Source organism: Heptranchias perlo, chromosome 9 (genome assembly GCF_035084215.1).
Source record: "Heptranchias perlo isolate sHepPer1 chromosome 9, sHepPer1.hap1, whole genome shotgun sequence".
NCBI classification, from domain to species: domain Eukaryota; kingdom Metazoa; phylum Chordata; class Chondrichthyes; order Hexanchiformes; family Hexanchidae; genus Heptranchias; species Heptranchias perlo.
Window position 1 is genome coordinate 84,388,654 of NC_090333.1, and position 24,702 is coordinate 84,413,355.

The 24,702-nt window shown below is 60.7% G+C and overlaps 2 protein-coding genes across 2 annotated transcripts in view; one reads left to right on the forward strand and one right to left on the reverse strand.

Moving 5' to 3' along the window:
- Positions 1-682: 682 nt before the first annotated feature.
- LOC137324932 (protein LIAT1-like) lies at positions 683-1,378 on the forward strand. The gene has a single exon (XM_067989621.1). It carries the CDS (start codon positions 683-685, stop codon positions 1,376-1,378), a length of 696 nt encoding a protein of 231 aa, XP_067845722.1.
- Positions 1,379-3,655: 2,277 nt separating this feature from the next.
- serpinc1 (serpin peptidase inhibitor, clade C (antithrombin), member 1) overlaps positions 3,656-24,702 on the reverse strand; it is a 90,408-nt gene continuing 69,361 nt past the window's right edge. The window contains exons 4-5 of the mRNA XM_067989622.1: positions 6,513-6,577; positions 3,656-3,893 (exon numbers count right to left, since the gene is read on the reverse strand). Coding sequence (XP_067845723.1) covers positions 3,711-3,893; positions 6,513-6,577 — 248 coding nt within the window. The 3' untranslated portion in view covers positions 3,656-3,710. The remainder of the gene's footprint in view (positions 3,894-6,512; positions 6,578-24,702) is intronic.

Below are 24,702 nucleotides of genomic sequence, written 5' to 3' on the forward strand. Positions count from 1 at the left end.
GAGGAATAGAGGGACCTTGGAATGCATGTCCACAGATCCCTGAAGGTAGCAGGACAGGTAGATAAGGTGGTTAAAAAGGCATACGGGATACTTTCCTTTATTAGCCAAGGCATAGAATATAAGAGGAGGGAGGTTATACTAGAACTGTATAAAACATTGGTTAGGCCACAGCTTGAGTACTGCGTACTGTTCTGGTCACCACATTACAGGAAAGATGTGATTGCACTAGAGAGGGTACAGAGGAGATTTACGAGGATGTTGCCAGGACTGGAGAATTTTATCTATGAGGAAAGATTGGATAGGCTGGGGTCGTTTTCTTTGGAACAAAGGAGGCTGAGGGGAGATTTAATTGAAGTATATAAAATTATGAGGGGCCAAGATAGATTGGATAGGGAGGACCTATTTCCCTTAGCAGAGGGGTCAGTGACCAGGGGGCATAGATTTAAAGTGATTGGTAGAAGGATTAGAGGGGAGCTGAGGAGATATTTTTTCACCCAGAGGGTGGTGGGGGTCTGGAACTCACTGCCTGAGAGGGTGGTAGAGGCAGAAACCCTCAACTCACTTAAAAAGTACCTGGATGTGCATTTGAAGTGCCGTAACCTACAGGGCTATGGACCAAGTGCTGGAAAGTGGGATTAAGCTGGATAGCACTTTTTCGATCGACACGGACACGATGGGCTGAATGGCCTCCTTCTGTGCGGTAACTGTCTATGATTCTATGAAAGGGAACACCAGGGCCCAGAATCCCTGGAAAGGGAACACCGGGGCCCAGAATCCCGAGAAAAGGAACACCCGAGCCCAAAATCCCGGGAAAGGGAACACTGGGGCCCAGAATCCCGGGAAAGAGCAACCGCACCCAGAATCCCGGGAAAGAGAGCAACCAAGCCCTGAATCCCGGGAAAGAGTGCAACCAAGCCCTGAATCCCAGGAAAGAGAGCAATCAAGCCCTGAATCCCGGGAAAGAGAGCACCCGAGCCCAGAATCCCGGGAAAGAGAGCAACCGAGCCCAGAATCCCGGGAAAGAGAGCACCCGAGCTCAGAATCATGGGAAATTGACCTCCCGAGCCCAGAATCCCAGGAAAGGGGCATCCTGAGCCCAGAATCCCGGGAAAGAGAACATCATGGCCCAGAATCCCAGGAAAGTGAGCACCCGAGCCCAGAATCCTGGGAAAGTGAGCACCCGAGCCCAGAATCCTGGGAAAGTGAGCACCCGAGCCCAGAATCCTGGGAAAGAGAGCACCCGAGCCAGGAATCGCCGGAAAGTGAACACCCGAGGCCAGAATCCTGGGAAAGAGAGCACCTGAACCCAGAATCCTGGGAATGGGAACACCCGAGCCCAGAATCCCAGGAAAGTGAACACCCGAGGCCAGAATCTTAGGAAAGAGAGCACCTGAGCCCAGAATCCTGAGAAAGAGAGCACCTGAGCCCAGAATCCAGGGAAAGGGACCTTCCCAGCCCAGAATCCTGGGAAAGAGAGCACCAGGGCCCAGAATCCTAGGAAAGAGAGCACTCAAGCCCAGAATCCTGGGAAAGAGAACGCCTGAGCCCAGAATCCTGAGAAAGAGAGCAACCGAGCCCAGAATCTTGGGAGAGAGCACCTGAGCCCAGAATCCAGGGAAAGGGACCTTCCCAGCCCTGAATCCTGGGAAAGAGAGCACCAGGGCCCAGAATCCCAAGAAAAAGAGCACCCGAGTGTAGAATCCCTGGAATAGGAACACCCGAGCCCAGAATCCCGGCAAAGTGAACTCCCGAGCCCAGAATCCCAGGAAAGTGGGTACCCGAGCCCAGAATCCTGGGAAATAGAGCATGCGAGCCCGGAATCCTGGGAAAGAGAGCACCTGAACCCTGAATCCTGAATCCTGGGAATGGCAACACCCAAGCCCAGAATCCCGGAAAAGTGAACATCTGAACCCAGAATCCCAGGGAAGAGAACACCTGAGCCCAGCATCCCGGGAAAGAGAGCACCCGAGCTCGGAATCCCGGAAAGGAGAGGACCCGAGCCCAGAACCTCGGGAAAGGGAACACAGAGGCCTTGTTTATTTTTAAATCGGGGGAAGTGATTATATGGCTGAAAGGTTTATACGTTAAGTTATTTCAGCAGATGTAAAGCATCCTCATAATATTCGGATCTGTCTGCTTCCCATTGTGATTTTTAAATGGATTTATTTGAGGAATTAAAGGAATGGTATTTTCTGGGACGCTGACCTCCCCGGTGACCTTGCAATAAACCCGAGTGCCGGCTCCGAATACTGGTTTAATATCTGGCGGGAGGTACTTGCGTCCGATGGGTGCCCCAACCCTTAGCCTTGGTTGGAGCCCCTTGGTGGGAGAAACTACTCCAAAGATTAAAAACCATGAAGAAGGCAATGGGAAACCACCTCACCTTCCCTTCCCCTTGGACATGAGTCACTGAGAGCGAACATGCAGGTGCAGCAAGCAATTAGGAAGGCAAATGGTATGTTGGCCTTTATTACAAGAGGATTTGAGTACAGGAATAAAGATGTTTTACTGCAATTATATAGGGCCTTGGTGAGACCGCACCTGGAGTATTGTGTACAATTTTGGTCTCCTTACCTATGAAAGGATATACTTGCCAGAGAGCGAGTGCAACGAAGGTTCACCAGACTGATTCCTGGGATGGCGGGATTGTTGTATGAGGAGAGATTGAGTAGACTGTATTCTCCAGAGTTTAGAAGAATGAGAGGTGATCTCATTGAAACATACAAAATTCTTACAGGGCTTCGACAGGGTAGATGCAGGGAGGATGTTTCCCCTGGCTGGGGAGTCTAGAACCAGGGGTCACAGTCTCAAAATAAGGGGCAGGCCATGTAGGACTGAGATGAGGAGAAATTTCTTCACTCAGAGGGTGGTGACTCTTTGGAATTCTCTACCCCAGAGGGCTGTGGAGGCTCAGTCATTGAGTACATTCAAAACAGAGATCGATAGATTTCTAGATGTTAAAGACATCAAGGGATATGGGGATAGTGCAGGAAAATGGTGTTGAGGTAGAAGATCAACCATGGTCTTGATGAATGGCGGAGCAGGCTCGAGGGGCCGGATGGCTGACTCCTGCTCCTATTTCTTATGTTCTTATGTTCTTAAGTGGCTTGAGAATCTCGTGTGTGTGGGACTTGAGTTGGGACCTGCCCTAGGACAGAACACAACAGACAGACTGTGTCACCTGTGTCTCAGTGGGTAGCTCTCTCGCCTCTGAGTCAGACGGTCGTGGGTTCAAGTCCCACTTCAAAGACTTGAGCCCATAATCCAGGCTGACACTCCCAGTGCAGTACTGAGGGAGTGCTGCACTGTCAGAGGTACCATCTTTAGGATGAGACGTTAAACTAACGTCTACCCTCTCAGGTGGACATAAAAGATCCCAGGGCACTATTTTGAAGAAGAGCAGGGGAGTTCTCCCCGGTGTCCTGGGGCCAATATTTATCCCTCAACCAACATCACTAAACAGATTATCTGGTCATTATCACATTGCTGTTTGTGGGATCTTGCTGTGCACAAATTGGCTGCCGTGTTTCCCTACATTACAACAGTGACTATACTTCAAATGTACTTCATTGGCTGTAAATTGGTTTTGGGACATCCTGAGGTTGTAAAAGGCGCGACAGAAATGCAAGTCTTTAATAAGATAACAACCCCAGAATTACTTGATTGGGTTTTTATTATTGCCGTAGCAATGACGTGATTTATCGTCCTCCTCACTGCGAGCTGGGGCACGGGTCAAATATCCTCCCCATGAAGATGATGGCATTGATGGCGACCTCTCGAATCAGCAGGATGAACGGCCGGTTGGCGTTGAAGACCTCCAGGCTGGGCCGCAGGGACCGTCCCATCACAATTACCGCCGACGCTGCTGCCGCTTCACTGCCCTCCTCGTTCACCTACCGACCAAACAGAGGCATGTCAGCCCGGCACATCAACAGGTTGAGGCCTCTCCTATTCAGAGTAAAGCTCCCTCTACACTGTCCCATCAAACACTCACAGGGCAGGTACAGCATAGGTTAGATACAGAGTAAAGCTCCCTCTACACTGTCCCATCAAACACTCCCAGGGCAGGTACAGCACGGGTTAGATACAGAGTAAAGCTCCCTCTACACTGTCCCATCAAACACTCCCAGGGCAGGTACAGCACGGGTTAGATACAGAGTAAAGCTCCCTCTACACTGTCCCATCAAACACTCCCAGGGCAGGTACAGCACGGGTTAGATACAGAGTAAAGCTCCCTCTACACTGTCCCATCAAACACTCCCAGGGCAGGTACAGCACGGGTTAGATACAGAGTAAAGCTCCCTCGACACTGTCCCATCAAACACTCCCAGGGCAGGTACAGCACGGGTTAGATACAGAGTAAAGCTCCATCTACACTGTCCCATCAAACACTCACAGGGCAGGTACAGCATAGGTTAGATACAGAGTAAAGCTCCCTCGACACTGTCCCATCAAACACTCCCAGGGCAGGTACAGCACGGGTTAGATACAGAGTAAAGCTCCATCTACACTGTCCCATCAAACACTCACAGGGCAGGTACAGCATAGGTTAGATACAGAGTAAAGCTCCCTCGACACTGTCCCATCAAACACTCCCAGGGCAGGTACAGCACGGGTTAGATACAGAGTAAAGCTCCCTCTACACTGTCTCATCAAACACTCACAGGGCAGGTACAGCACGGGTTAGATACAGAGTAAAGCTCCCTCTACACTGTCCCATCAAACACTCCCAGGGCAGGTACAGCACGGGTTAGATACAGAGTAAAGCTCCCTCTACACTGTCCCATCAAACACTCCCAGGGCAGGTGCAGCACGGGTTAGATACAGAGTAAAGCTCCCTCTACACTGTCCCATCAAACACTCCCAGGGCAGGTACAGCACGGGTTAGATACAGAGTAAAGCTCCCTCTACACTGTCCCATCAAACACTCCCAGGGCAGGTACAGCACGGGTTAGATCCAGAGTAAAGCGTGGAAGTGGGGTTAGGAGTGGGGGATAACAGGAGCTTGGTCCACACTGTTAATTCAGTCCGCATTTTAAAGTCAAACACCTGTTGCTATCTTTGTATAATATTTTGAGCTGATATTATTTATAATTCATTGGCCTAACCTATGGCAGTTTGGGGAGAGGAGTTGTGGAGTTGGTTGGAGCGCAGGAGTTGCACTGAGGAACTGAGCATCTGAGCAACTCCCCTGGCGGGGGGGAGTAATTACAGTGTGACATGTTTACATAGGCTGCTCCCATTATAACTGTGGACATGCAAATTCATAATGGGGAATGTTGACACTGCAGTGTGACAAAAGCATGACAAGAGGAAATGGATTGGCACCGACAGGAAGTGCATGCAGATATAAGATTTTAAATATATTTTACATGGCAGTTATTTCCGTTCCTTCCCCCATTGCTGGGGGTCTGATTCCACGGCCCCCTTCAGGTATGAGGTGCCCACACACCTCGCGTCTGAGTTATGTTACGTTATATAAAAGAGGTGGTCAGTCCCCATCTGGAGCACTGTGTTCAGTTCTGGGCACCGCACCTCAGGAAGGACATATCGGCCTTAGAGGGGGTGCAGAGCAGATTCACCAGAATGATACCGGGGTTAAGTTATGAGGACAGGTTGCATTGACTGGGCTTGTATTCCTTTGAGTGTCGAAGATTAAGGGGGATCTAATTGAGGTGATTAAAGGATTTGATAGGGTAGATAGAAACTATTTCCTCTGGTGGGAGAATCCAGAACAAGGGGACATCACCTTAAAATTCGAGCTAGACAGTTCAGGGGTGATGTCAGGAAGCATTTCTTCACACAAAGGGGAGTGGAAATCTGGAACTCTCTCCCACAAAAAAACTGTTGAGGCTGGGGGTCAATTGAAAATTTCAAAAGTGAGATTGATCGATTTTTGTTCGATAAGGGTATTAAGGGTTACCAAGGTAGGAGATGCCTTGGTTAAGATACAGATCAGACACAATGTAATTGACTGGCGGAGCAGGCTCGAGGGGCTGAACGGCCTCCTCCTGTTCCTATGTAACAGGCTCGAGGGGCTGAATGGCCTCCTCCTGTTCCTATGTAACAGGCTCGAGGGGCTGAACGGCCTCCTCCTGTTCCGATGTAACAGGCTCGAGGGGCTGAACGGCCTCCTCCTGTTCCTATGTAACAGGCTCGAGGGGCTGAACGGCCTCCTCCTGTTCCTATGTAACAGGCTCGAGGGGCTGAATGGCCTCCTCCTGTTCCTGTGTTTCGTGCTATGAGCGTAGACTGCGAGTGGCGGCAGGCGCGGAGCGATTCTGTCTTTGTCCAATGTAAGGCCTGTTGCTGACTGCTCCCCTCGCCTCGGCCTGGACCAGCTCACTGAGCACAGACTGACCAGGGATCACCCTGGTCTCCGTGGGCCAGCTACACACAGCGGCATCCCAGGGAAGGGGAAAGAACTTTTTATGTAGAAGTGAACCGCGAGCACAAAAACATGTCTGTTTGCAACTAGGAGATGATAGGCCGTTAGCTGCGCTGCATCATACCTCCAGGTAGGCTTTATGGAAGGCATCGGAGACGTAAAGGTCATTACGAGTCCCTTCAACTAGTCCTGTAAAAGGAAGAACACAATCAGCATTGTCTCCGCAGTGAAGTTCGATCGTCTGGAGAGGGCAGAAAGGAGCGGTGAACGGGGACTCCGCTCCAAATCCACCGGCTCCCAGCGCCCGCTCTCCTGCTGTGAAACGTAAAGCACCAAGGATGGTCCCCGTCTCAGTGAGAGGGGGAGGGTACGGTGAGAGGGGGAGGGTACGGTGAGAGGGGGAGGGTACGGTGAGAGGGGGAGGGTACGGTGAGAGGGGGAGGGTACGGTGAGAGGGGGAGGGTACGGTGAGAGGGGGAGGGTACGGTGAGAGGGGGAGGGTACGGTGAGAGGGGGAGGGTACGGTGAGAGGGGGAGGGTACGGTGAGAGGGGGAGGGTACGGTGAGAGGGGGAGGGTACGGTGAGAGGGGGAGGGTACGGTGAGAGGGGGAGGGTACGGTGAGAGGGGGAGGGTGGGGCGAGAGGGGGAGGGTGGGGCGAGAGGGGGAGGGTGGGGCGAGAGGGGGAGGGTGGGGCGAGAGGGGGAGGGTGGGGCGAGAGGGGGAGGGTGGGGCGAGAGGGGGAGGGGGCGGGGGGAGGGGGCGGGTGAGAGTGGGAGGGTGGGGGGAGGGGGCGGCGAGAGGGGGAGGGTGGGGCGAGAGGGGGAGGGGGCGGTGAGAGGAGGCGGGTGAGAGGGGGAGGGTGGGGCGAGAGGGGGAGGGGGCGGGGGGAGGGGGCGGGTGAGAGTGGGAGGGTGGGGCGAGAGGGGGAGGGTGGGGCGAGAGGGGGAGGGTGGGGCGAGAGGGGGAGGGGGCGGGTGAGAGTGGGAGGGTGGGGCGAGAGGGGGAGGGGGCGGCGAGAGGGGGAGGGTGGGGCGAGAGGGGGAGGGTGGGGCGAGAGGGGGAGGGGGCGGCGAGAGGGGGAGGGTGGGGCGAGAGGGGGAGGGGGGGGCGAGAGGGGGAGGGTGGGGCGAGAGGGGGAGGGTGGGGCGAGAGGGGGAGGGGGGGGCGAGAGGGGGAGGGGGCGGCGAGAGGGGGAGGGGGCGGCGAGAGGGGGAGGGGGCGGCGAGAGGGGGAGTGTACAGTGAGGCGGTGAGGGTACATTGAGACGAGGAGAGCACAGTGTGATGGGGAGGGTACGGTGAGACAGTGATGGTGAAAGACGGGGACAGTACAGAGAGACTGGGAGGGTGGGAGATGGGAATTGTACAGCGAGACGGGGAGAGTACAGTGAGACCGGGAGTTTGGGAGTCGGGAGTACAGTGAGACGGGGAGGGTGCAGCGAGGCGGGGTGGGTACAATGAGACGGGGAGAGTGGTAGACGGGGCGGGTACAGTGAGACGAGGGTGCAGTGAGACGGGATCTATACAGTGAAACGGGGTGGGTACAGCAAGAAGGGGAGGGTACTGTGAGAGGGGCTGGGTGGGAGACAGGAAGATTACAGTGAGACATGGAGGGTACATTGAGACTTGGTGTGTGCAGGGAAACGGGGTGAGTGGGAGACAGGGAGGGTACAGTGAGACACGGAAGGTGGGAGACGGGGAGCGTACAGTGAGACACGGGGGTACAGAGTGACGGGGTGGGTACAGAGTGACGGTGAGGGTGTGAAACAGGGAGGGCACAGTGTGACGGGGAGGGCACAGTGAGAGGGGGCGGTACAGAGTGACGGGGAGGGCACAGTGAGAGGGGGCGGTACAGAGTGACGGGGAGGGCACAGTGAGAGGGGGCGGTACAGAGTGACGGGGAGGGTTTAGTGAGGCGGCAGGAGTACAGTGTGACGGGGAGGGCACAGTGAGACCGGATGGGTGGGAGTCGGGGAGTGTACATTGAGACAGGCAGGGTGGGAGACAGGGAGGGTACAGTGAGATCGGTCGGATATACTCAGACGGGGAGAGCACAGTGAGACGGGGAGAGGACGGTGGGACCGGGAAGGTACAGTGAGATGGGGAGGGTGGGAGACAGGGAGGGTACTGTGAGCACCCTCCTTGTCTCAATGTACCCTCCCCGTCTCACTGTAGCCTCCGCGTCTCCCACCACCCCCGTCTCCCACCACCCCCGTCTCCCACCACCCCCGTCTCCCACCACCCCCGTCTCACTGTACCCTCCCCGTCTCACTGTACCCTCCCCGTCTGGCTGCACCCTCCCCGTCTCTGGCCCTCCCCGTCCCACCGTACACACGCCGTCTCCCAACCATCCCTGTCTCACAGTACCCTCACCCTCTTACTGTAACCCCCCCCATCCCACTGTACCTGCCCCTTTTAATTTACCCTCCCCCACACACAGTACCCATATCACGGGGAGGGTGCAGCCAGACGGGGAGGGTAAAGTCAGACGGGGGAGGGTACAGTGAGACGGGGGGGGAGGGTACAGTGAGACGGGGGGGGGTACAGTGAGACGGGGAGGGTACGGTGAGACGGGGAGGGTGCAGTGAGACGGGGAGGGTACGGTGAGACGGGGAGGGTGCAGTGAGACGGGGGGGGTACAGTGAGACGGGGGGGGTACAGTGAGACGGGGGGGGTACAGTGAGACGGGGGGGGTACAGTGAGACGGGGGGGGTACAGTGAGACGGGGAGGGGGTACAGTGAGACGGGGGGGGTACAGTGAGACGGGGAGGGGGTACAGTGAGACGGGGGGGGTACGGTGAGACGGGGAGGGTACAGCGAGACGGGGAGGGTACAGTGAGACGGGGAGGGTACGGTGAGACGGGGAGGGTGCAGTGAGACGGGGGGGGTACAGTGAGACGGGGGGGGTACAGTGAGACGGGGGGGGTACAGTGAGACGGGGGGGGTACAGTGAGACGGGGGGGGTACAGTGAGACGGGGAGGGGGTACAGTGAGACGGGGGGGGTACAGTGAGACGGGGAGGGGGTACAGTGAGACGGGGGGGGTACGGTGAGACGGGGAGGGTACAGCGAGACGGGGAGGGTACAGTGAGACGGGGAGGGTACGGTGAGACGGGGAGGGTGCAGTGAGACGGGGGGGGTACAGTGAGACGGGGGGGGTACAGTGAGACGGGGAGGGTACAGTGAGACGGGGAGGGTACGGTGAGACGGGGAGGGTGCAGTGAGACGGGGGGGGTACAGTGAGACGGGGGGGGTACAGTGAGACGGGGGGGGTACAGTGAGACGGGGGGGGTACAGTGAGACGGGGAGGGGGTACAGTGAGACGGGGGGGGTACAGTGAGACGGGGGGGGTACAGTGAGACGGGGGGATACAGTGAGACGGGGAGGGGGTACAGTGAGACGGGGGGGGGGTACAGTGAGACGGGGAGGGTTGGAGACGGGGAGGCTACAGTGAGACGGGGAGAGCACCGTGAGATGGGGAGGGTGGGAGACAGGGATAGTACCATCAGATGGGGATTATACCGTGAGACAGTGGGGGAGTACAGCGAGACGGGGGGGGAGTACAACGAGACGGGGGGGGGAGTACAGCGAGACGGGGAGTGTACGGTGTGACGGGGAGGGAACGGTGTGACGGGGAGTGTACAGTGAGACGGGGAGTGTACAGTGAGACGGGGAGGGTACGGTGAGACGGGGAGTGTACGGTGAGACGGGGAGTGTACAGTGAGACGGGGAGGGTACAGTGAGACGGGGAGGGTACGGTGAGACGGGGAGTGTACAGTGAGACGGGGAGTGTACGGTGAGACGGGGAGGGTACGGTGAGACGGGGAGGGTACAGTGAGACGGGGAGTGTACAGTGTGACGGGGAGTGTACGGTGAGACGGGGAGTGTACAGTGAGACGGGGAGGGTACAGTGAGACGGGGAGGGTACGGTGAGACGGGGAGGGTACGGTGAGACGGGGAGTGTACAGTGTGACGGGGAGGGTACAGTGTGACGGGGAGTGTACGGTGAGACGGGGAGGGTACAGTGAGACGGGGAGGGTACAGTGTGACGGGGAGGGTACGGTGAGACAGGGAGTGCACAGTGAGACGGGGAGGGTACAGTGTGACGGGGAGGGTACGGTGAGACGGGGAGGGTACGGTGAGACGGGGAGTGTACAGTGAGACGGGGAGGGTACGGTGAGACGGGGAGGGTACGGTGAGACGGGGAGGGTACAGTGAGACGGGGAGGGTACAGTGAGACGGGGAGGGTACAGTGAGACGGGGAGGGTACGGTGAGACGGGGAGGGTACAGTGAGACGGGGAGGGTACGGTGTGACGGGGAGTGTACAGTGAGACGGGGAGGGTACGGTGAGACGGGGAGGGTACGGTGAGACGGGGAGGGTACGGTGAGACGGGGAGGGTACGGTGTGACGGGGAGTGTACGGTGAGACGGGGAGTGTACAGTGAGACGGGGAGTGTACGGTGAGACGGGGAGGGTACAGTGTGACGGGGAGGGTGCAGTGAGACGGGGAGGGTACAGTGAGACGGGGAGGGTACAGTGTGACGGGGAGGGTACAGTGAGACGGGGAGTGTACAGTGAGACGGGGAGGGTGCAGTGAGACGGGGAGGGTACAGTGAGACGGGGAGGGTACGGTGAGACGGGGAGGGTACAGTGAGACGGGGAGGGTACAGTGAGACGGGGAGGGTACAGTGTGACGGGGAGGGTACGGTGAGACGGGGAGGGTACAGTGAGACGGGGAGTGTACAGTGAGACGGGGAGGGTACAGTGAGACGGGGAGGGTACAGTGAGACGGGGAGGGTACGGTGAGACGGGGAGGGTACAGTGAGACGGGGAGGGTACGGTGAGACGGGGAGGGTACAGTGAGACGGGGAGTGTACAGTGAGACAGGGAGTGTACAGTGTGACGGGGAGGGTACGGTGAGACGGGGAGGGTACGGTGAGACGGGGAGGGTACAGTGAGACGGGGAGGGTACGGTGAGACGGGGAGGGTACGGTGAGACGGGGAATGTACAGTGAGACAGGGAGTGTACAGTGTGACGGGGAGGGTACAGTGTGACGGGGAGGGTACAGTGTGACGGGGAGGGTACAGCGAGACGGGGAGTGTACAGTGAGACGGGGAGGGTACAGTGTGACGGGGAGTGTACAGTGAGACGGGGAATGTACAGTGAGACGGGGAGGGTACGGTGAGACGGGGAATGTACAGTGAGACGGGGAGGGTACGGTGAGACGGGGAGGGTACGGTGTGACGGGGAGGGTACAGTGAGACGGGGAATGTACAGTGAGACGGGGAGGGTACGGTGAGACGGGGAATGTACAGTGAGACGGGGAGGGTACGGTGAGACGGGGAGTGTACAGTGAGACGGGGAGGGTACAGTGAGACGGGGAGGGTACAGTGAGACGGGGAGTGTACAGTGAGACGGGGAGGGTACAGTGAGACGGGGAGGGTACAGTGAGACGGGGAGGGTACGGTGAGACGGGGAGTGTACAGTGAGACGGGGAGGGTACAGTGAGACGGGGAATGTACAGTGAGACGGGGAGTGTACAGTGAGACGGGGAGTGTACAGTGAGACGGGGAGTGTACAGTGTGACGGGGAGTGTACGGTGTGACGGGGAGGGTACAGTGAGACGGGGAGGGTACGGTGAGACGGGGAGGGTACAGTGAGACGGGGAGGGTACGGTGAGACGGGGAGGGTACAGTGTGACGGGGAGTGTACAGTGAGACTGGGAGGGTACAGTGAGACGGGGAGGGTGCAGTGAGACGGGGAGTGTACGGTGTGACGGGGAGTGTACAGTGAGACGGGGAGGGTACAGTGAGACGGGGAGGGTACGGTGAGACGGGGAGGGTACAGTGAGACGGGGAGGGTACGGTGTGACGGGGAGTGTACAGTGAGACGGGGAGGGTACGGTGAGACGGGGAGGGTACAGTGTGACGGGAGTGTACAGTGAGACGGGGAGGGTACGGTGAGACGGGGAGGGTACGGTGAGACGGGGAGGGTACAGTGAGACGGGGAGGGTACAGTGTGACGGGGAGGGTACGGTGTGACGGGGAGTGTACAGTGAGACGGGGAATGTACAGTGAGACGGGGAGGGTACGGTGAGACGGGGAGGGTACAGTGTGACGGGGAGGGTACAGTGAGACGGGGAGTGTACAGTGTGACGGGGAGTGTACAGTGTGACGGGGAGGGTACGGTGAGACGGGGAGGGTACAGTGTGACGGGGAGTGTACAGTGTGACGGGGAGGGTACGGTGAGACGGGGAGGGTACAGTGAGACGGGGAGGGTACGGTGTGACGGGGAGGGTACAGTGAGACGGGGAGTGTACAGTGTGACGGGGAGGGTACGGTGAGACGGGGAGGGTACAGTGAGACGGGGAGTGTACAGTGTGACGGGGAGTGTACAGTGTGACGGGGAGGGTACAGTGAGACGGGGAGGGTACAGTGAGACGGGGAGTGTACAGTGTGACGGGGAGTGTACAGTGAGACGGGGAGGGTACAGTGAGACGGGGAGTGTACGGTGAGACGGGGAGTGTACAGTGTGACGGGGAGTGTACAGTGTGACGGGGAGTGTACAGTGAGACGGGGAGGGTACAGTGAGACGGGGAGGGTACAGTGAGACGGGGAGTGTACGGTGAGACGGGGAGGGTACGGTGAGACGGGGAGGGTACAGTGAGACGGGGAGGGTACGGTGTGACGGGGAGGGTACAGTGAGACGGGGAGGGTACAGTGAGACGGGGAGGGTACAGTGAGACGGGGAGTGTACGGTGAGACGGGGAGGGTACGGTGAGACGGGGAGGGTACAGTGTGACGGGGAGGGTACAGTGAGACGGGGAGGGTACGGTGAGACGGGGAGGGTACAGTGAGACGGGGAGTGTACAGTGAGACGGGGAGTGTACGGTGAGACGGGGAGGGTACAGTGTGACGGGGAGGGTACAGTGAGACGGGGAGTGTACAGTGAGACGGGGAGGGTACGGTGAGACGGGGAGGGTACAGTGAGACGGGGAGGGTACGGTGTGACGGGGAGGGTACGGTGAGACGGGGAGTGTACAGTGTGACGGGGAGTGTACAGTGTGACGGGGAGGGTACGGTGAGACGGGGAGGGTACAGTGAGACGGGGAGGGTACGGTGTGACGGGGAGGGTACAGTGAGACGGGGAGGGTACAGTGAGACGGGGAGGGTACGGTGAGACGGGGAGTGTACAGTGAGACGGGGAGGGTACGGTGAGACGGGGAATGTACGGTGAGACGGGGAGGGTACGGTGAGACGGGGAGTGTACAGTGAGACGGGGAGGGTACAGTGAGACGGGGAGGGTACGGTGAGACGGGGAGGGTACAGTGTGACGGGGAGTGTACAGTGAGACGGGGAGGGTACGGTGAGACGGGGAGGGTACAGTGTGACGGGGAGGGTACAGTGAGACGGGGAGGGTACAGTGGGACGGGGAGTGTACAGTGAGACGGGGAGGGTACGGTGTGACGGGGAGGGTACGGTGAGACGGGGAGGGTACGGTGAGACGGGGAGGGTACGGTGAGACGGGGAGGGTACGGTGAGACGGGGAGTGTACAGTGAGACGGGGAGGGTACGGTGAGACGGGGAGGGTACGGTGAGACGGGGAGGGTACGGTGTGACGGGGAGGGTACAGTGAGACGGGGAGGGTACAGTGAGACGGGGAGGGTGCAGTGAGACGGGGAGGGTACGGTGAGACGGGGAGTGTACGGTGAGACGGGGAGTGTACGGTGAGACGGGGAGGGTACAGTGAGACGGGGAGGGTACAGTGAGACGGGGAGGGTGCAGTGAGACGGGGAGTGTACAGTGAGACGGGGAGGGTACAGTGAGACGGGGAGGGTACAGTGAGACGGGGAGGGTGCAGTGAGACGGGGAGTGTACAGTGAGACGGGGAGTGTACAGTGAGACGGGGAGGGTACAGTGTGACGGGGAGGGTACGGTGAGACGGGGAGGGTACGGTGAGACGGGGAGGGTACAGTGTGACGGGGAGGGTACAGTGAGACGGGGAGGGTACAGTGAGACGGGGAGGGTACAGTGAGACGGGGAGTGGACGGTGAGACGGGGAGGGTACAGTGAGACGGGGAGTGTACGGTGAGACGGGGAGGGTACGGTGAGACGGGGAGGGTACAGTGAGACGGGGAGGGTACGGTGAGACGGGGAGGGTACAGTGAGACGGGGAATGTACAGTGAGACGGGGAGGGTACGGTGAGACGGGGAGGGTACGGTGAGACGGGGAGGGTACGGTGAGACGGGGAGGGTACGGTGAGACGGGGAGTGTACGGTGAGACGGGGAGTGTACAGTGAGACGGGGAGGGTACAGTGAGACGGGGAATGTACAGTGAGACGGGGAGTGTACAGTGAGACGGGGAGTGTACAGTGAGACGGGGAGTGTACAGTGTGACGGGGAGTGTACGGTGTGACGGGGAGGGTACAGTGAGACGGGGAGGGTACGGTGAGACGGGGAGGGTACAGTGAGACGGGGAGGGTACGGTGAGACGGGGAGGGTACAGTGTGACGGGGAGTGTACAGTGAGACTGGGAGGGTACAGTGAGACGGGGAGGGTGCAGTGAGACGGGGAGTGTACGGTGTGACGGGGAGTGTACAGTGAGACGGGGAGGGTACAGTGAGACGGGGAGGGTACGGTGAGACGGGGAGGGTACAGTGAGACGGGGAGGGTACGGTGTGACGGGGAGTGTACAGTGAGACGGGGAGGGTACGGTGAGACGGGGAGGGTACAGTGTGACGGGAGTGTACAGTGAGACGGGGAGGGTACGGTGAGACGGGGAGGGTACGGTGAGACGGGGAGGGTACAGTGAGACGGGGAGGGTACAGTGTGACGGGGAGGGTACGGTGTGACGGGGAGTGTACAGTGAGACGGGGAATGTACAGTGAGACGGGGAGGGTACGGTGAGACGGGGAGGGTACAGTGTGACGGGGAGGGTACAGTGAGACGGGGAGTGTACAGTGTGACGGGGAGTGTACAGTGTGACGGGGAGGGTACGGTGAGACGGGGAGGGTACAGTGTGACGGGGAGTGTACAGTGTGACGGGGAGGGTACGGTGAGACGGGGAGGGTACAGTGAGACGGGGAGGGTACGGTGTGACGGGGAGGGTACAGTGAGACGGGGAGTGTACAGTGTGACGGGGAGGGTACGGTGAGACGGGGAGGGTACAGTGAGACGGGGAGTGTACGGTGAGACGGGGAGTGTACAGTGTGACGGGGAGTGTACAGTGTGACGGGGAGTGTACAGTGAGACGGGGAGGGTACAGTGAGACGGGGAGGGTACAGTGAGACGGGGAGTGTACGGTGAGACGGGGAGGGTACGGTGAGACGGGGAGGGTACAGTGAGACGGGGAGGGTACGGTGTGACGGGGAGGGTACAGTGAGACGGGGAGGGTACAGTGAGACGGGGAGGGTACAGTGAGACGGGGAGTGTACGGTGAGACGGGGAGGGTACGGTGAGACGGGGAGGGTACAGTGTGACGGGGAGGGTACGGTGAGACGGGGAGGGTACAGTGAGACGGGGAGGGTACGGTGTGACGGGGAGTGTACAGTGTGACGGGGAGTGTACAGTGTGACGGGGAGGGTACGGTGAGACGGGGAGGGTACAGTGAGACGGGGAGGGTACGGTGTGACGGGGAGGGTACGGTGAGACGGGGAGTGTACAGTGTGACGGGGAGTGTACAGTGTGACGGGGAGGGTACGGTGAGACGGGGAGGGTACAGTGAGACGGGGAGGGTACGGTGTGACGGGGAGGGTACAGTGAGACGGGGAGGGTACAGTGAGACGGGGAGGGTACGGTGAGACGGGGAGGGTACAGTGAGACGGGGAGGGTACAGTGTGACGGGGAGGGTACGGTGAGACGGGGAGGGTACAGTGTGACGGGGAGTGTACAGTGAGACGGGGAGGGTACGGTGAGACGGGGAGGGTACAGTGTGACGGGGAGGGTACAGTGAGACGGGGAGGGTACAGTGGGACGGGGAGGGTACGGTGAGACGGGGAGTGTACGGTGAGACGGGGAGGGTACAGTGTGACGGGGAGGGTACAGTGGGACGGGGAGGGTACGGTGAGACGGGGAGTGTACGGTGAGACGGGGAGTGTACGGTGAGACGGGGAGGGTACGGTGAGACGGGGAGGGTACAGTGGGACGGGGAGGGTACGGTGAGACGGGGAGGGTACAGTGGGACGGGGAGGGTACGGTGAGACGGGGAGTGTACGGTGAGACGGGGAGTGTACGGTGAGACGGGGAGGGTACGGTGAGACGGGGAGGGTACAGTGGGACGGGGAGGGTACAGTGAGACGGGGAGGGTACAGTGGGACGGGGAGGGTACGGTGAGACGGGGAGTGTACGGTGAGACGGGGAGTGTACGGTGAGACGGGGAGGGTACGGTGAGACGGGGAGGGTACGGTGAGACGGGGAGGGTACGGTGAGACGGGGAGGGTACGGTGAGACGGGGAGGGTACGGTGAGACGGGGAGTGTACAGTGAGACGGGGAGGGTACGGTGAGACGGGGAGGGTACGGTGAGACGGGGAGGGTACGGTGTGACGGGGAGGGTACAGTGAGACGGGGAGGGTACAGTGAGACGGGGAGGGTGCAGTGAGACGGGGAGGGTACGGTGAGACGGGGAGTGTACGGTGAGACGGGGAGTGTACGGTGAGACGGGGAGGGTACAGTGAGACGGGGAGGGTACAGTGAGACGGGGAGGGTGCAGTGAGACGGGGAGTGTACGGTGCGACGGGGAGTGTACAGTGAGACGGGGAGTGTACAGTGAGACGGGGAGGGTACGGTGAGACGGGGAGGGTACAGTGTGACGGGGAGGGTACAGTGAGACGGGGAGGGTACAGTGAGACGGGGAGGGTACAGTGAGACGGGGAGTGGACGGTGAGACGGGGAGGGTACAGTGAGACGGGGAGTGTACGGTGAGACGGGGAGGGTACGGTGAGACGGGGAGGGTACAGTGAGACGGGGAGGGTACGGTGAGACGGGGAGGGTACAGTGAGACGGGGAATGTACAGTGAGACGGGGAGGGTACGGTGAGACGGGGAGGGTACGGTGAGACGGGGAGGGTACGGTGAGACGGGGAGGGTACGGTGAGACGGGGAGTGTACAGTGAGACGGGGAGTGTACAGTGAGACGGGGAGGGTACAGTGAGACGGGGAGTGTACAGTGAGACGGGGAGGGTACGGTGAGACGGGGAGGGTACAGTGAGACGGGGAGGGTACAGTGAGACGGGGAGTGTACAGTGAGACGGGGAGGGTACAGTGAGACGGGGAGGGTACAGTGAGACGGGGAGTGTACAGTGAGACGGGGAGTGTACGGTGAGACGGGGAGGGTACAGTGAGACGGGGAGTGTACAGTGAGACGGGGAGGGTACAGTGTGACGGGGAGGGTACAGTGAGACGGGGAGGGTACGGTGAGACGGGGAGGGTACGGTGAGACGGGGAGGGTACAGTGAGACGGGGAGGGTACAGTGAGACGGGGAGGGTACAGTGAGACGGGGAGGGTACAGTGAGACGGGGAGGGTACGGTGAGACGGGGAGGGTACGGTGAGACGGGGAGGGTACAGTGAGACGGGGAGGGTACAGTGAGACGGGGAATGTACAGTGAGACGGGGAGGGTACAGTGTGACGGGGAGGGTACGGTGAGACGGGGAGGGTACAGTGTGACGGGGAGGGTACGGTGAGACGGGGAGGGTACAGTGTGACGGGGAGGGTACGGTGAGACGGGGAGGGTACAGTGTGACGGGGAGGGTACGGTGAGACGGGGAGGGTACAGTGTGACGGGGAGGGTACAGTGAGACGGGGAGGGTACAGTGAGACGGGGAGTGTACGGTGAGACGGGGAGGGTACGGTGAGACGGGGAGGGTACAGTGAGACGAGGAGGGTACGGTGAGACGGGGAGTGTACAGTGAGACGGGGAGGGTACGGTGAGACGGGGAGGGTACGGTGAGACGGGGAGGGTACAGTGTGACGGGGAGGGTACAGTGAGACGGGGAGGGTACGGTGAGACGGGGAGGGTACAGTGAGACGGGGAGGGTACAGTGAGACGGGGAGGGTGCAGTGAGACGGGGAGGGTACGGTGTGACGGGGAGGGTACGGTGAGACGGGGAGGGTACAGTGAGACGGGGAGTGTACGGTGAGACGGGGAGGGTACAGTGTGACGGGGAGGGTACGGTGAGACGGGGAGGGTACAGTGAGACGGGGAGGGTACAGTGTGACGGGGAGGGTACGGTGAGACGGGGAGGGTACAGTGAGACGGGGAGTGTACAGTGAGACGGGGAGGGTACAGTGTGACGGGGAGGGTACAGTGTGACGGGGAGGGTACAGTGTGACGGGGAGGGTACAGTGTGACGGGGAGGGTACAGTGTGACGGGGAGGGTACGGTGAGACGGGGAGGGTACAGTGAGACGGGGAGGGTACAGTGAGACGGGGAGGGTGCGGTGAGACGGGGAGGGTACAGTGAGACGGGGAGGGTACGGTGAGACGGGGAGGGTACAGTGAGACGGGGAGGGTACAGTGAGACGGGGAGGGTGCAGTGAGACGGGGAGGGTACGGTGAGACGGGGAGGGTACAGTGAGACGGGGAGTGTACGGTGAGACGGGGAGGGTACAGTGAGACGGGGAGGGTACAGTGTGACGGGGAGGGTACAGTGAGACGGGGAGGGTACAGTGTGACGGGGAGGGTACAGTGAGACGGGGAGGGTACAGTGAGACGGGGAGGTTGCAGTGAGACGGGGAGGGTACAGTGTGACGGGGAGGGTACAGTGAGACGGGGAGGTTGCAGTGAGACGGGGAGGGTACAGTGAGACGGGGAGGGTACAGTGTGACGGGGAGGGTACGGTGAGACGGGGAGGGTACAGTGAGACGGGGAGGGTACAGTGTGACGGGGAGGGTACAGTGAGACGGGGAGGGTACGGTGAGACGGGGAGGGTACGGTGAGACGGGGAGGGTACAGTGAGACGGGGAGGGTACAGTGTGACGGGGAGGGTACAGTGAGACGGGGAGGGTACAGTGAGACGGGGAGGGTACAGTGAGACGGGGAGTGTACGGTGAGACGGGGAGGGTACAGTGTGACGGGGAGGGTACAGTGAGACGGGGAGGGTACGGTGAGACGGGGAGGGTACGGTGTGACGGGGAGTGTACAGTGAGACGGGGAGGGTACGGTGAGACGGGGAGGGTACGGTGAGACGGGGAGGGTACAGTGAGACGGGGAGGGTACAGTGAGACGGGGAGGGTACGGTGAGACGGGGAGGGTACAGTGAGACGGGGAGGGTACGGTGTGACGGGGAGGGTACGGTGAGACGGGGAGGGTACGGTGAGACGGGGAGGGTACAGTGTGACGGGGAGGGTACGGTGAGACGGGGAGTGTACAGTGTGACGGGGAGGGTACGGTGAGACGGGGAGTGTACAGTGTGACGGGGAGGGTACGGTGAGACGGGGAGGGTACAGTGTGACGGGGAGGGTACAGTGAGACGGGGAGTGTACAGTGAGACGGGGAGGGTACAGTGAGACGGGGAGTGTACGGTGAGACGGGGAGGGTACGGTGAGACGGGGAGGGTACGGTGAGACGGGGAGGGTACCGTGAGACGGGGAGGGTACAGTGAGACGGGGAGGGTACAGTGAGACGGGGAGGGTACGGTGAGACGGGGAGGGTACGGTGAGACGGGGAGGGTGCGGTGAGACGGGGAGGGTGCAGTGAGACGGGGAGGGTACAGTGTGACGGGGAGGGTACAGTGAGACGGGGAGTGTACGGTGAGACGGGGAGGGTACGGTGAGACGGGGAGGGTACGGTGAGACGGGGAGGGTACGGTGAGACGGGGAGGGTGCAGTGAGACGGGGAGGGTACAGTGTGACGGGGAGGGTACAGTGAGACGGGGAGGGTACAGTGAGACGGGGAGTGTACGGTGAGACGGGGAGGGTACGGTGAGACGGGGAGGGTACGGTGAGACGGGGAGGGTGCAGTGAGACGGGGAGGGTACAGTGTGACGGGGAGGGTACAGTGAGACGGGGAGTGTACAGTGAGACGGGGAGGGTACAGTGAGACGGGGAGGGTACGGTGAGACGGGGAGGGTACAGTGAGACGGGGAGGGTACAGTGAGACGGGGAGGGTACAGTGAGACGGGGAGGGTACAGTGTGACGGGGAGGGTACGGTGAGACGGGGAGGGTACAGTGAGACGGGGAGTGTACGGTGAGACGGGGAGGGTACAGTGTGACGGGGAGGGTACGGTGAGACGGGGAGGGTACAGTGAGACGGGGAGGGTACGGTGAGACGGGGAGGGTACAGTGAGACGGGGAGTGTACGGTGAGACGGGGAGTGTACGGTGAGACGGGGAGGGTACAGTGTGACGGGGAGGGTACAGTGAGACGGGGAGGGTACGGTGAGACGGGGAGGGTACAGTGAGACGGGGAGTGTACAGTGTGACGGGGAGGGTACAGTGAGACGGGGAGTGTACGGTGAGACGGGGAGTGTACGGTGAGACGGGGAGGGTACAGTGTGACGGGGAGGGTACAGTGAGACGGGGAGTGTACGGTGAGACGGGGAGTGTACGGTGAGACGGGGAGGGTACAGTGTGACGGGGAGTGTACGGTGAGACGGGGAGGGTACAGTGTGACGGGGAGTGTACGGTGAGACGGGGAGGGTACAGTGTGACGGGGAGTGTACGGTGAGACGGGGAGGGTACAGTGTGACGGGGAGTGTACAGTGAGACGGGGAGGGTACGGTGTGACGGGGAGGGTACAGTGTGACGGGGAGTGTACGGTGAGACGGGGAGGGTACAGTGTGACGGGGAGTGTACAGTGAGACGGGGAGGGTACGGTGAGACGGGGAGGGTACAGTGTGACGGGGAATGTACAGTGAGACGGGGCGTGTACAGTGAGACGGGGAGGGTACGGTGAGACGGGGAGGGTACAGTGAGACGGGGAGGGTACGGTGAGACGGGGAGGGTACAGTGAGACGGGGAGTGTACGGTGAGACGGGGAGGGTACAGTGTGACGGGGAGGGTACAGTGTGACGGGGAATGTACAGTGTGACGGGGAGGGTACAGTGAGACGGGGAGTGTACAGTGAGACGGGGAGGGTACAGTGAGACGGGGAGGGTACAGTGAGACGGGGAGGGTACAGTGAGACGGGGAGTGTACAGTGAGACGGGGAGGGTACAGTGTGACGGGGAGGGTACAGTGAGACGGGGAGGGTACGGTGAGACGGGGAATGTACAGTGTGACGGGGAGGGTACAGTGAGACGGGGAGGGTACGGTGAGACGGGGAGGGTACAGTGAGACGGGGAGGGTACGGTGAGAAGGGGAGGGTACGGTGAGACGGGGAGGGTACAGTGAGACGGGGAGGGTACGGTGAGACGGGGAGGGTACGGTGAGACGGGGAATGCACAGTGAGACGGGGAGTGTACGGTGAGACGGGGAGGGTACGGTGAGACGGGGAGGGTACAGTGTGACGGGGAGGGTACGGTGAGACGGGGAATGTACAGTGTGACGGGGAGTGTACGGTGAGACGGGGAGGGTACGGTGAGACGGGGAGGGTACGGTGAGACGGGGAGGGTACGGTGAGACGGGGAGGGTACAGTGAGACGGGGAGTGTACGGTGAGACGGGGAGTGTACAGTGAGACGGGGAGGGTACAGTGAGACGGGGAGGGTACAGTGTGACGGGGAGGGTACAGTGAGACGGGGAGGGTACAGTGAGACGGGGAGGGTACAGTGTGACGGGGAGGGTACGGTGAGACGGGGAGGGTACGGTGGGACGGGGAGTGTACAGTGAGACGGGGAGGGTACAGTGAGACGGGGAGGGTACGGTGAGACGGGGAGTGTACAGTGAGACGGGGAGGGTACAGTGAGACGGGGAGTGTACAGTGAGACGGGGAGGGTACAGTGAGACGGGGAGGGTACAGTGAGACGGGGAGGGTACAGTGAGACGGGGAGGGTACGGTGTGACGGGGAGGGTGCGGTGTGACGGGGAGTGTACGGTGAGACGGGGAGGGTACAGTGAGACGGGGAGGGTACGGTGAGACGGGGAGTGTACTGTGAGACGGGGAGGGTACGGTGAGACGGGGAGTGTACAGTGAGACGGGGAATGTACAGTGAGACGGGGAGGGTACAGTGAGACGGGGAGGGTACAGTGAGACGGGGAGTGTACAGTGAGACGGGGAGGGTGCAGTGAGACGGGGAGGGTACAGTGAGACGGGGAGTGTACGGTGAGACGGGGAGGGTACGGTGTGACGGGGAGGGTACGGTGAGACGGGGAGGGTACGGTGAGACGGGGAGGGTACAGTGAGACGGGGAGGGTACGGTGAGACGGGGAGGGTACGGTGAGACGGGGAGGGTACAGTGAGACGGGGAGGGTACAGTGAGACGGGGAGGGTACGGTGAGACGGGGAGGGTACGGTGAGACGGGGAGGGTACGGTGAGACGGGGAGGGTACGGTGAGACGGGGAGGGTACGGTGTGACGGGGAGGGTACGGTGTGACGGGGAGGGTACGGTGTGACGGGGAGTGTACAGTGAGACGGGGAGGGTACAGTGAGACAGGGAGGGTACAGTGAGACGGGGAGGGTACGGTGAGACGGGGAGGGTACAGTGAGACGGGGAGGGTACGGTGAGACGGGGAGGGTACAGTGAGACGGGGAGGGTACAGTGAGACGGGGAGGGTACGGTGAGACGGGGAGGGTACGGTGAGACGGGGAGGGTACGGTGAGACGGGGAGGGTACAGTGAGACGGGGAGGGTACAGTGAGACGGGGAGGGTACAGTGAGACGGGGAGGGTACGGTGAGACGGGGAGTGTACAGTGAGACGGGGAGTGTACGGTGAGACGGGGAGGGTACGGTGTGACGGGGAGGGTACGGTGAGACGGGGAGGGTACGGTGAGACGGGGAGGGTACAGTGTGACGGGGAGGGTACAGTGAGACGGGGAGGGTACGGTGAGACGGGGAGGGTACGGTGAGACGGGGAGGGTACAGTGAGACGGGGAGTGTACAGTGAGACGGGGAGGGTACAGTGAGACGGGGAGGGTGCGGTGTGACGGGGAGGGTACAGTGAGACGGGGAGTGTACAGTGAGACGGGGAGGGTACAGTGAGACGGGGAGGGTGCGGTGTGACGGGGAGTGTACAGTGAGACGGGGAGGGTACGGTGAGACGGGGAGGGTACAGTGTGACGGGGAGGGTACGGTGAGACGGGGAGGGTACGGTGAGACGGGGAGGGTACGGTGAGACGGGGAGGGTACGGTGAGACGGGGAGGGTACAGTGAGACGGGGAGGGTGCGGTGTGACGGGGAGGGTACGGTGAGACGGGGAGGGTACGGTGTGACGGGGAGTGTACAGTGAGACGGGGAGGGTACGGTGTGACGGGGAGGGTACAGTGTGACGGGGAGGGTACAGTGAGACGGGGAGGGTACAGTGTGACGGGGAGTGTACGGTGAGACGGGGAGTGTACGGTGAGACGGGGAGGGTACAGTGTGACGGGGAGGGTACAGTGAGACGGGGAGTGTACAGTGAGACGGGGAGGGTACAGTGAGACGGGGAGGGTGCGGTGTGACGGGGAGGGTACAGTGAGACGGGGAATGTACAGTGAGACGGGGAGTGTACAGTGAGACGGGGAGGGTACGGTGAGACGGGGAGGGTACAGTGAGACGGGGAGTGTACGGTGAGACGGGGAGTGTACGGTGAGACGGGGAGTGTACAGTGTGACGGGGAGTGTACAGTGAGACGGGGAGGGTACAGTGTGACGGGGAGTGTACAGTGAGACGGGGAGTGTACAGTGAGACGGGGAGTGTACAGTGAGACGGGGAGGGTACAGTGAGACGGGGAGTGTACAGTGAGACGGGGAGGGTACGGTGAGACGGGGAGGGTACAGTGAGACGGGGAGGGTACGGTGTGACGGGGAGTGTACAGTGTGACGGGGAGGGTACAGTGTGACGGGGAGGGTACAGTGTGACGGGGAGTGTACAGTGAGACGGGGAGGGTACAGTGTGACGGGGAGTGTACGGTGAGACGGGGAGTGTACAGTGAGACGGGGAGGGTACAGTGAGACGGGGAGTGTACAGTGAGACGGGGAGGGTACAGTGAGACGGGGAGTGTACAGTGAGACGGGGAGGGTACGGTGTGACGGGGAGTGTACAGTGTGACGGGGAGGGTACAGTGAGACGGGGAGTGTACAGTGAGACGGGGAGTGTACAGTGAGACGGGGAGGGTACAGTGAGACGGGGAGTGTACAGTGAGACGGGGAGGGTACAGTGAGACGGGGAGGGTACGGTGAGACGGGGAGGGTACAGTGAGACGGGGAGGGTACAGTGAGACGGGGAGGGTACAGTG